Consider the following 12,172-nt stretch of genomic DNA (forward strand, 5'->3'; position numbering starts at 1 on the left):
GCCGTTCATAGCATCTCTCAGATCAATGAGAAGATCCCATTTACAGAGATAAAAATTTATGTAAAGATGCATATGGCAAATAAGATCATGAAGCAGGGACAGATGAGGGCCTTTAATAGTCTAAAACACAAATGTTGTGCTGAAATGTAACCAGACAGCTCTAAAACCTTCATAGTCTTGTGCCATTTCAACAATCTCTAAGTCCAAAAGTGCCAAGATAAAATTACGTCTATGATAAAACACCTGTCTACCTCCTGTCGGTCTACCATGGTCCTTTGGTGTCTGCAGTGAATTGCTTTCAGGATCCCCATGCACACCAGAATCCTCAGATGCTCAAGTTCCTTATAGAAAATGGTGTAGCATTTGCATATAACCTATGCGTATCCTCCCATACACTAAATCATCTCTAGGTTACTTATAATGCCTAATACAGTGTAAATGGTATATACATAATTATATAAAAAGCCAATGGTATTTATTGATCTATTCATCTGCCCATCTGATATCTACTAGATCTATATCTATCTAATCTATCAATCATCTGTCATTTATCTATTTTTACTAACTCTTAACTAGCCACCTATTTCATTTTTATAAGATAGTTGTTTTTCAATGAAAAAAATTCTGACCAGGCACCCAGTTAGGCATACGCAGCTCCACCTCCTCGTTTCGGAGAGCAGGGAACAACCAATTTATGTCTCTGTGTCTCCACAGAACTTCTGTGATCCTGAGAAATTTGTGTCGTTTTTACCTATGTCACTGCAGTCCTTCAGAGGTTGGAGTGATCAATAACACAAAAATATATAATTTTTATACAGTAGTATAAAACTTCTCAGGCTCTGATTCATGCCAATGCTTTACATCCTCAGACACATCTTTTCACGAATATGTGTTTTATTTAAATTTATTTCTGATTCATCTTTAAGACGATTCCTGATCCATTTCTTTTTTGTTACTCTTATTTTGCTTCAGTGTTCTAGTTCTATAATTTATTTCCATATGAATTTGGTTCCTATTTTTTTCCATTTTATCGTTATAAATTATCTTTTTTTTTTTTTTTTTTTTGAGATGGAGTTTCGCTCTTGTTACCCAGGCTGGAGTGCAATGGCGCAATCTCGGCTCACCGCAACCTCCGCCTCCTGGGTTCAGGCAATTCTCCTGCCTCAGCCTCCTGAGTAGCTGGGATTACAGGCACGAGCCACCATGCCCAGCTAATTTTTTGTAATTTTTAGTAGAGACGGGGTTTCACCATGTTGACCAGGGTGGTCTCGATCTGTTGACCTCGTGATCCACCCGTCTCGGCCTCCCAAAGTGCTGGGATTACAGGCTTGAGCCACCGCGCCCGGCCAATTATCATTTTTATTATAAATATTTTGAAAAAGCAGTGGGTGTATAAGTCAACGTGAATATTTACTTTAAAATAACCATCTTCCTCCTCTCTATCCCAGTCCTCAGAAAGAACCGTGTTGGCAGTTGATGGGGATTCTTCAGATATTCATTAACTATATATATGCAGTAAAGCTTTGAGAACTCCACTCTGCTCGACCTACAGTAAGTGATTATTTTTTCTGCATATTCCTTTTATCAAAGATCCTGATTGATGTCCATGAAATACACGATTGCTCACTTGCAAAACAAGCTTTTAGAAGCATATTATTATTTTTCTTTTAAGCTTTTATGTTTTCCATGATTTGTTTTTGTTTTCTATTCATCTAGTTAGTATCATTACTGAAGTTATAGTCAATAACTTTTATGTTTATATAAATAATTTTGTGTTTAATTTTGTTTAATATGATTTCTAGTAATAGAGTATTATTATGCTTTTCTTTTGACATAAAATGGTCTTCAGTTTGGACCATGAATGACAAGGATTCTTTAACCCCAAATTCTGAAAAAAGCACTCCAGTAATTTTACCTGAGAGATTTGTCTCTTTGTATTTTAGATTCAGTTAACTGTTAAACTTTGTTCATATTTGTGAAGTCAAATGTTTCCATTTTTAAATTGAATTAGCTATCCAAATGTTGTCATAACATATTCTGAAACGACTTCCCCACAGATTGATAATTAATATATATCAAAGTATGTATGTGTGTAAGTTTTGTTTTATAAACTTCTTTTCTGTGCCATTTACTTAATTTTCTATTTTGTTTTATTTTGGTAAACAATTTCTTCATTTGTGTTTAATTATTACCTATTAAAACTACTTTTCAGAAATATAAAGAAAATTTAGAAAATCACTATTTTGATTACAAGTTTGTTAAATAAGTTACTTTACTAGAAATCAAAATTACATTAGCGTTTGATCTTAGGGCACAATTACTCTATTCTCTCACTTCTTTCTAATCTTAATATTTTAATAGTATTTTATTATGCTTCAATATTCCCTTAAAACGACCTAGTTTTAGTGCTCCCCCAAACTTAATTATCCTTCATTAATTTATTTTACTTTATTATTTGTAAATAATATTTCCAATAGATAGCAAATCTTTTGCCTTCTTTTCTTTTCTTTTCTTTTCTTTTTTGAGGCAGAGTCTCACTCTGTCATCCAGGCTGGAGTGCAGTGGCGCCATCTTGGCTCGTTGCAACCTCCACCTCCTGGGCTCAAGAGATTCTTCTGCCTCAGCCTCCTGAGTAGCTGGGATTACAGGTGCCCATCACTGCACCTGGCTGATTTTTCTACTTTTATTAGAGACAGGATTGCAACATGTTGGCCAGGCTGGTTTTGAGCTCCTGACCTCAGGTCATCTACCCACTTTATTTTTCCAAAGTGCTGGGATTACAGGTATGAGCCACCACACCCGGCCTGCAAATTAATTATTAATATATATGTAAATAACATTTATTTTTATAACATATATGTTGAGTTTCAAATCTTTGGAGTTACAATTTCTTTGATTGGTGATTCGTGTTAATATTGTGTAATAGAATCCCCTGCCTACTGAATTATGTTTCCCCTGATAGTAAGCCCAGAGTTTCTAGAACATCATAGATTTTTTTTTTTATTTGACTAAGAGTTTTTGGGTTGAGTGTACCTGCAATCAGCATTTATTTTCAGGATTCTTTGCTTTTTTGCATGAAAAATGGCATTTAGAAAAGAGAAAACAAAAGAAAAAGACAAATGGCGTTTAGATAAGATTTAGATAAGAATCTGGCTGCTCAATGGTCGTGGTCCCTGCTATGGAGTTATCTGATGAGGTCTAGATTTTTTAATGTGAAATCATACAGAATACATGTTTTAAATAAAATATAGTTATACATCACTTAACGAGAGGGATACATTCTAAGAAATACGTTATTAGGTGATTTTGTCATTGTCAGATGCAAGCCTGAACAGGAATTGCCTACTGCCTACCTAGGATATATGGCATGGCCTACTGCTTCCACCACTGTATTATGTGTGGCTCCTTACCGATATGAATGAGGTTTTATGGCGCATAACTGTGTAACCTAAATTATTATGGATTCTCTTCAAAAGTATACGCTTTAGAGTTTGAATTCATTGAGTTAGTGTTTGTACTGACTCTGCCCTATGCCAAAATACTTGTTTAGCAATTATATCGAAGGCCTATTTGTTGTTTCCATGCACCAACACCAGTGATGTGTATGGAAACATAATGACGGACAAGGATTTATAATGCCTTCTTTTTGCCTTACATATCCCTGAGCATTTTCACTGACCGTGTTACTAACAGTAATTTTAGAATTCCTGAGCGTTTTAACTATTTTATTAACAAAAATTTTAGACTCACAAGCAGTTTAAGAAATAACTCAGAGAGAACCTTTACGCATGGCCCAGTTTCCCCCTGTGGTTACATTTGGCAATTGCAGTATAATATCACAATGATGATACTGATTTTGATATTTTCACTATCATTTTAATATTTTCCTAATTTTATTTATACTCGTGTGTGTGTGTGTGTGTGTGTGTGTGTGTGTATGAGTGCATGTACCCCCCAAGTTTCAACCCACTGGAAGACTGTTTTTCCATGCAGACACAAAACTAGGGCCACATTTTATTTTGATTTTGATTTTGTTGATTTTAAATTTTTATTCTGATTCAATATTAGTTAATTATGTAAAATATTACATTTGCAAAAACCTTATAGAACAAAAGGTTTCATAAAGGCCCAACTCCCATTTCTGTGTCTCCAGCATATCACTTTTGTTCCTATAGATATATGTCTCTACTAGCTTCAGGTACTGTAACATACTTTGGACAATGTTCTGACCCATGCATTTTTCACTTACGAATATGTCCCTGGAAAAATATCATACATTCACTTTTGGTATAATGTAACCTATACTGTTCACAGAAATTATTGAGCTATACAAAATCAACAGCGAAAAACAGAAATTAATGGGACACAAAAATATCGTCAGTACAAACAAGACAGAAGGCTAATAAATATGGTAGCACACTCTACACATGTAAATGGTTAATGAAGACACAAATGCTGTAATAAATATGGCAATTTTCTTTAAAATTGATTAGAAGTAGATGTCAGCAGGGTTACAGCTTTTGGTTGCTGTAGAGTAGTAAAAGAAGAGGTATTTAAAATAAGACAGAATCTTGTCTAGCCAGGTGTATATGGGTGCAGCTCATAATACGTGGCGAACTCAGTTGTATGTTTGCTTTGTGCATTTTGTGTATGCCTCCAGCTTGGTTCAATAGGGTGCAGTTTTCTGCATTAATCTAGTTTTTCTTGTTAAAAAATAATCCAGGCCAGGCACAGTGGCTCAAGCCTGTAATCACAGCACTTTGGGAGGCCGAGGCGGGTGGATCACGAGGTCGAGAGATCGAGACCATCCTGGTCAACATGGTGAAACCCCGTCTCTACTAAAAATACAAAAAACTAGCTGGGCATGGTGGCGCACGCCTGTAATCCCAGCTCCTCAGGAGGCTGAGGCAGGAGAACTGCCTGAACCCAGGAGGCGGAGGTGGCGGTGAGCCAAGATCGCGCCATTGCACTCCAGCCTGGGTAACAAGAGCGAAACTTTGTCTCAAAAAAAAAAAAAATAATAATAATAATCCATGTCCAAACATCAAAGTCTTTATGCTCCATGTGCTCTTTAATATGTCAATCATATCGGAACAAATTCGTATCTTCATAACTAGCATGATTCCGGAAATTATTGTATCTATTCACAGAGATTCATTCATTCCTCTCTGCAGTGGTGCACAACTCCTGTGCAGTGTGCTCACATCCATTCACCTGCTTCCCTGCAGATGGCTACGCAGGTTTTTTCCCAGTGCTGGTTGCTATTAGTTGCCTTTGGGCAAATAAGCAAAAAACATAATCTCCTGTTTAAAGTGAGAAAATAAGTAGAGGATAAACACTGAAAACTATCTCTAGTGACAGCAAGACACTCTTTCTGATTTTCCTAATCCTGATTCCTGACTTCAATGAAAATCAACATCCCTAGATGGAATGGCTTCTGGAAAATTAGAAACAGGGATCGTCTTTCTTATTCAGACTGGAGTTGGGATACTGGGAAATTCCTTTCTCCTTTGTTTTTATAATTTCATGTGGCTCGCTGGAAACAGCTTGAGACTTATGGACCTGATTCTCAAACAGCTGGCCTTAGCCAACTCCTTGGTCCTTTTCTCTAAAGGAATACCTCAGACAATGGCAGCTTTTGGATTTAAAGATTTCCTGGATCATACTGGATGAAAGCTTGTCTATTTTCATCACAGAGTGGGCACAGGAGTTTCCTTCAGCACCATCTGCCTCCTCAATGGATTCCAAGCGATTGAGCTTGACCCCAGTACATGCAGGTGGCTGGAGCTCAAAATTCAGTCCCAAAAGTTCATTGGCTTCTGTTGTTTCCTCTGCTGGGTCTTGCCTCTCTTGATAAATACAAGTGTTCTTTTTCTTGTAAATGGCCCATTGGATAGCAAAAACCTTAGTGTGGAAAACAATTATGGAGTTTCTTCCTGGGCAATGCCAGAAAGAGTTGGCACTTTATATACAATTACATACTTTTCCCCTGACTTTCTGGGTTTGGGCTTCATGGTGTGGGCCAGGGGCTCCATGGTCTTTGTCCTGTACAGACATAAGCAACAAGTCCAACAGATTTGTAGCAACAGACTCTCCTCCAGACCTTCTTATGAGGCCAGAGCCATAGGCACCACCATGGTCCTGGTGAGCTCCTTTTTTGCTTTCTTCTCGGTCCACTCTATCCTGACAGTTTGTATGACTCACTTTAAAAACCCGGGTCGGTGGATAGTGGACAACTCTGTGTTTGTGGCCTCCCGTTTTCCAGCATTCAGCCCCTTTGTGCTGATCTTCAGTGACACCCGTGCCTCTCACTTCTGTTTTGCCTGTAGGACAAAGAAAACGCTTCTTCCAGATCTGGTTCCTGTGCCATGAGTCTGTTCTCTTCGTCAGATTCAGTCATACATTTCAGTATTTGTCAGTATTTATAAACAATTGTGTTAGTTTACGATGCCAACATACACATGGGCAATAATGTCTCTTTCCATGTAGATCTTATAGTAGGACTAAAAGTGAATATCCTGGATACTGTTATACAAAGAACACTCAATCTAACTGCTAGATTCTTTGGGAAGAGGTTCAGAAATGATCAAAATAGGTTAATAGAGTAATTTTTTTGTTTAGGGATTTAGTAGAAAGTTTATTTTATACTATGAAGAATCATAGTAGATTAAAAAATATTTTTGAAGTATAGTTTGATTCAGATGTTCTTGTACAGGAAAAGTCATCCAAAAAATCCTCTTATAAGAAAGAAATGTGCACTGTCATGGGTTGGAGAGAAGCCCTGAATGGTTTTCATGTAGAGAAATGGGAAGAATAGAAGAGTGTGAGTCTGGAAAGGAACATGATGAGAATTGTCACTGATGACTTAACACAGGACTGGCTGCACCATTTCTACTTTTGTTTAAGATAAATTACAGGCAGTTTGAAGGGTAAGGCAGGTGGATCACCTATAGTCAGGAGTTCGAGACCAGCCTGGCCAACATAGCAAAATCCTGTCTCTACTAAAAGTACCAAAATATTAGCTAGGCATGGTGGTGGGCACCTGTAATCCCAGCTACTTGGGAGGCTGAGGCAGGAGAATTGCTTGAACCTGGGAGGTAGATACATTTCAATTAATATGCCTTAGATCTATGTTACTACAGTTTACATTGAAAGTGATCTTCAAAGAAAATACATTATTAATTACATGGCCAGCATACCACTATGTAAGTGATCTTAAGAGTATTTTTGTCAGCTAGTTTTATCTAAACAAAAAACTGGGAAATAAACAATACAAATAACCCCATTTAAATAGGAGAAAAGGACATGAACAGACGCTTCTCAAAGGAAGACATACAAGCAGCCAACCAACATATGAACAAATGCTGAGCATCCATGATCACCAGAGAAGTGCAAATCAGAACTACAAACAGAAACCATCTCACACCGGACAGGATGGCTATTAATTGTTGCTTTTTGACTTTTTAAATAATGTAAATTATTTTATCCACCCTGGAGAGCAGTTTGAAGGTTTTTCAGATAAATTGGAACAGAACTAACATTTGACCCATCAATCTAATTACTGGGTATATATCCAAATGAAAATGAATTGTTTTATCACAAAGAATCAAGCACTTGTATGTTTATCATAGCAGTAGAGACATGAAATCAACCTAGGTACTCATCAGCAGTGGGTTGGAAAAAGAAAATCTGGAACTTATGCACCATGGAATAGTATGCAGTAATTAAAGGTAACAGAACCATGTCCTTTACAACAACATGGATGCAGCTGGAGGCCATTATCCTAAGCAAATTAATACTAGAACAGAAAACTGAATATCACATGTCCTCATTTATATGTGGGGCTAAACACTGGGTACTCATGGACACAAAGAAGGAAACGATGGATACTGAGGATTACTAGAGGGACGAGAAGGAAGGGAAAAGGGTGGGAAACTAATGATTGGGTATTATGCTCACTACCTGACTAAGAGGATCGATTGTGTCTCAAGCCTTAGCATCACATGATACACCTATGTAACAAACCCGTGCGTGTACTTCCTTTATCTAAAGCAAAAGTAAAAATTATGAAAAAAGGGGCCGGGCGCGGTGGCTCATGCCTGTAATCCCAGCACTTTGGGAGGCTGAGGCGGGTGGATCACGAGGTCAAGAGATCTAGACCATCCTGGTCAACATGGTGAAACCCCGTCTCTACTAAAAATACAAAAAAAAAAAAAAAAAAAAAAAAATTAGCTGGGCATGGTGGCACGTGCCTGTAATCCCAGCTACTCAGGAGGCTGAGGCAGGAGAATTGCCTGAACCCAGGAGGCGGAGGTTGAGGTGAGCCGAGATCGCGCCATTGCACTCCAGCCTGGGTAACAAGAGCAAAACTCCGTCTCAAAAAAAAAAAAAAAAAGAATCTGTAGATCACTTTTGGTAGCATGGGCATTTTAACAATATTAATTTTTTCATTCCATGAACATAGGATATCACTCAATTTTTTGGTGTCCAATTTCTCTCATTAGTGTCTTACAGTTCTCATTGTAGAGATCTTTCTACTTCTTTGGTTAAATTTATTCAGAAGTACTTTTATTTTTGTAGCTATTGTAAATGAGATTGCTTTCTTGATTTCTATTTCATATTGTTCACTGTTGGTATATAGAATAGCCACTTGATTTTTTTGTGTTGATTTTGTATTTTGTACCTTTGCTAAATGTATCATTTTAAACAGTTTATTGGAAGAGTCAGTAGGTTTTTATAAATTTAAGATCATGTCATCTTCGAACAGGACAGCTTGACTTCTTCCTTTCCAATTTTGATGCCCTTTTTCTTCTATTGACTAATTGCTCTAGCTAGGACTTCCAATAGTATGTTGAATAAAGTGGTAAAGATTGGCAGCCTTGTATTGTTCTAGATCTTAGAGGAAAGAATCAGTTGTTTTTCAATTCAGTATCATGCTAGGTGTAAGTTCGTCATATATGGCCTTCATTGTTTTGAGGCATGTTCTCTCTAACATACGCAGTTTTTATCAGGAAAGGATGTGGAATTTTACTAAATATTTTTTCAGCATCAATTGAAATGAACTTCTTTTTTCGTCTTTGATTCCACTGTGATGTATCATGTTCATTGATTTGCATATGTTGAACCATTTTTGCAACCCTTGGACAAATCCCACTTGGTAATAACAATGGAAATTTTTAATGTTTGTTGAACTTGGTTTACTAGTATATTATTGTTAGATTTTACATCTATGTTAATCAGAAATATTGTCCTTTTTTGTCATTATTGTGTCATTAGTTTTGGTATTAGGATAACGCTGGATTTATAGAATAAGTTTGGAAGTATTTTCTCCTATTCAATTTTTTAAATTGAGTATAATTAGTATTTTTCTTTTTTTCTTTTCTTTCGAGACAGAGTCTTGCTCTATCACCCAGGCTGGAGTGCAGTGGCGCAATCTCAGCTCATTGCAACCTCTGCCTCCCGGTTCAAGTGATTCTTCTGCCTCAGCTTCCCAGAGTAGCTGGGACTACAGGCGCATGCTACCATGCCCAGCTAATTTTTTTTTTTCTTGTTGTTGTTGTTGTATTTTTAGTAGAGACGGGGCTTCATTGTGTTAGCCAGGATGGGTATTTTTCTTTAAATGTTCAGTAGAATTCAGCCATTAGGTCCTGGGATTTTCTCTGATGGGAGATTTTATTACTGCATCAATATCCTTACTCATTATTGATCTGTTCAGGTTTCTATTTCTTCATGATTCAATCTTCATAGGCTGTCTGTGTCTAAGAATTTCTCCATCCTCTTCTAGGTTTTCCAATTCATCAGCGTACAGTTGTTCATAATACTCTCGAATGGTTCTTTCTATTTCTGTGGTATTAGTTGCAATGTCTCCCTTTTCATCTCTAAATCTGGGTCTTCTCTCCTTTTTTTTAAGTTAGTCTAGCTAAAGGCGGACGCTCGGGTGTGTGGCCACTTAGAGCAGGCACTGAGACACAGTTAGGACTATTTCCATACCCTGGCCTTGAGAACTCCCCTGGGGCAGTAGATCCGTCCACTCTCATGGGAAGGGGACTGAAGCCAGGGAGCCAAGTGGCCTCACTCCCATGGAACTCCACAAGCTAACATCCACTGGCTTGGAATCCCTGCCAGCCAGTGCAGCTGCGTAGAGACTGCCTAAGAAGACCGAGTTCACAGTGGGAAGGGGTGGCTGCCATTACCGCGGCTCCAGTTGGCTGCTTTCCCTTGCTGTTATTGCCAGTGAGATGGGGCAGTCTGGACCTACAGCAGTTTCCCACAGCACAGCACAGCGGCTGGATCGGTCTGCAGCCAGGCTGCTTCTTTAAGCGGGACCCAGTTCCACTACTCCTCACTGGGTGGGGCCTCCCTGTGGGAATCTCAGCATCCCCACGCAGGAGTTTATGGAGAGAACTCTGATAACCGTGAGAGGACCCCCTAGGAGGAGGGACAGCTGCAGTGATCTTAGTCTTTTCCGCCTGCTGGCTCTGGAGAGCCAGGGCAGCCCAGATGAGGGGGATTCCCCTGAGCTCAGCACACCCACCCCACGAAGAGACAAACAGACTGCTTATTTAAGCAGGTCTCTGGTCCTGCTCCTCCTGACTGAGACCTCCCAACAGGAGTCACCAGATGCCTCATACAGGAGCATTCTGGTCAGCATCAGGTCAGTTCCCCCGCTGGAATAGAACTCCCAGAGGAAGGAGCAGGCTGCCATCTTTGCTGGTCTACAGCCTCCATTGGTGATATCTCCAAGGGTGGGAGAAATCCAGGTAATAATGTCTGGAGTGGACCCAAAGCAAACCACAGTAGCTGTACAGAAAAGGTGCCCGGCTGTTAAATGAAAAGAAAGCAACAGCATCAGTGAAAAATAACTCCACAAAAACCCCATCCAACAGTCAGCAGCTTCAAATATCAAAGGTAGATAAACCCATGAAGATGAGAAAGAATGCCTCTTCCCTTCCAAATGATCACAGCATGTCTCCAGCAAGGGCACAGAACTGGGCTGCGGCTGAGATGGATGAATCGAGAGAAGTGGGCTTCAGAAGACGGGTAATAATGAACTTCCCTGAGTTAAAGGATTATGTTCTAACTGCAAAGAAGCTAAGAACCATGATTACAGGAATTGTTAACCAGAATAACCAGTGTGGAGAGGAACATAAATGATCTGAGGAAGCTGAAAAACAACATGAGAACTGCATAATGCAAACACAAGTATCAATAGCCAAATAGACTAAGTGGAAGAAAAAATATCAGAGCTTGAAGACTATCTTGCTTAAATAAGGCAGGCAGACAAGATTAGACCAAAGGAAAAAAAAAAAAAGAATGAAAAGGAACCAGCTAAACCTCTGAGAATTGTGGGACTATGTTAAAAGAACAAACCTATGACTGATGGGGTACCTGAAAGAGATAAGGAGGGCTGGGCACGGTGGCTCATGCCTGTAATCCCAGCATTTTGGGAGGCCGAGGCAGGTGGATCACAAGGTCAAGAGATCAAGACCATCCTGGCCAACATGGTGAAACCCCGTCTTTACTAAAAATACAAAAACTAGCTGGACATGATGGCGTGTAGTCCCAGCTACTTGAGAGGCTGAGGCAGGAGAATCACTTGAATCTGGGAGGCAGAGGCTGCAGTGAGCTGAGATTGTGCCACTGCACTCCAGCTGGGCAACAGAGCAAGACTCTATCTAAAAAAAAAAAGAGAGAGAGAGAGAGAGAGAGATGGGGATCATGGAAACAAGTTGGAAAACACACTTCAGGATATCCAAAAAAAAGCTTCCCAACCCAGCAAGACAGGCCAACATTGAAATTCAGGACATCCAGAGAACCCCAGTAAAATGCTCCACTATAACTCATCACTCCCCTTTGCTCTTTGTGTTGTCTCACTTTATATTTTTTTATATTATCTATCTCTTAAGAAGTTATTCTAGTTATTATTCTTGATACATTTGTATTTTAGTGCTCATACTAAAGATTTGAGGGTTTCACACACCAGAACTACAGTATTAGAATATTCTCAGTTTGTGTGTGTATTTACTTTTGCTAGTAAGCTTTATACCTTCAGTTGATTTCTTGTGGCATATTAGCATTCTTTTCTTTCAGATTGATGAACTGTTTTACTATTTCTTTTTTTTTTTTTTGAGACGGAGTTTCGCTGTTGTTACCCAGGCTGGAGTGCAATGGC

At 38.9% G+C, this 12,172-nt stretch overlaps 2 protein-coding genes across 8 annotated transcripts in view; both read left to right on the plus strand.

The window, feature by feature from the left end:
* Positions 1-12,172, plus strand: part of LOC103790118 (uncharacterized) — a 65,552-nt gene that overhangs the window by 30,705 nt on the left and 22,675 nt on the right. For all 7 annotated transcript variants that reach the window (XM_078360956.1, XM_078360954.1, XM_078360957.1 and 4 more), the window contains one exon: positions 1,449-1,551. The gene's annotated coding sequence lies outside the window, so the exon portion shown is untranslated. The remainder of the gene's footprint in view (positions 1-1,448; positions 1,552-12,172) is intronic.
* On the plus strand, positions 5,283-6,515 carry VN1R1 (vomeronasal 1 receptor 1). The gene is given in 1 exon segment (XM_078360973.1): positions 5,283-6,515. A coding segment is annotated over 1 exon segment (942 nt). The 5' UTR covers positions 5,283-5,430; the 3' UTR covers positions 6,373-6,515.

This window comes from Callithrix jacchus, chromosome 22 (assembly GCF_049354715.1).
Source record: "Callithrix jacchus isolate 240 chromosome 22, calJac240_pri, whole genome shotgun sequence".
Taxonomy (NCBI): domain Eukaryota; kingdom Metazoa; phylum Chordata; class Mammalia; order Primates; family Cebidae; genus Callithrix; species Callithrix jacchus.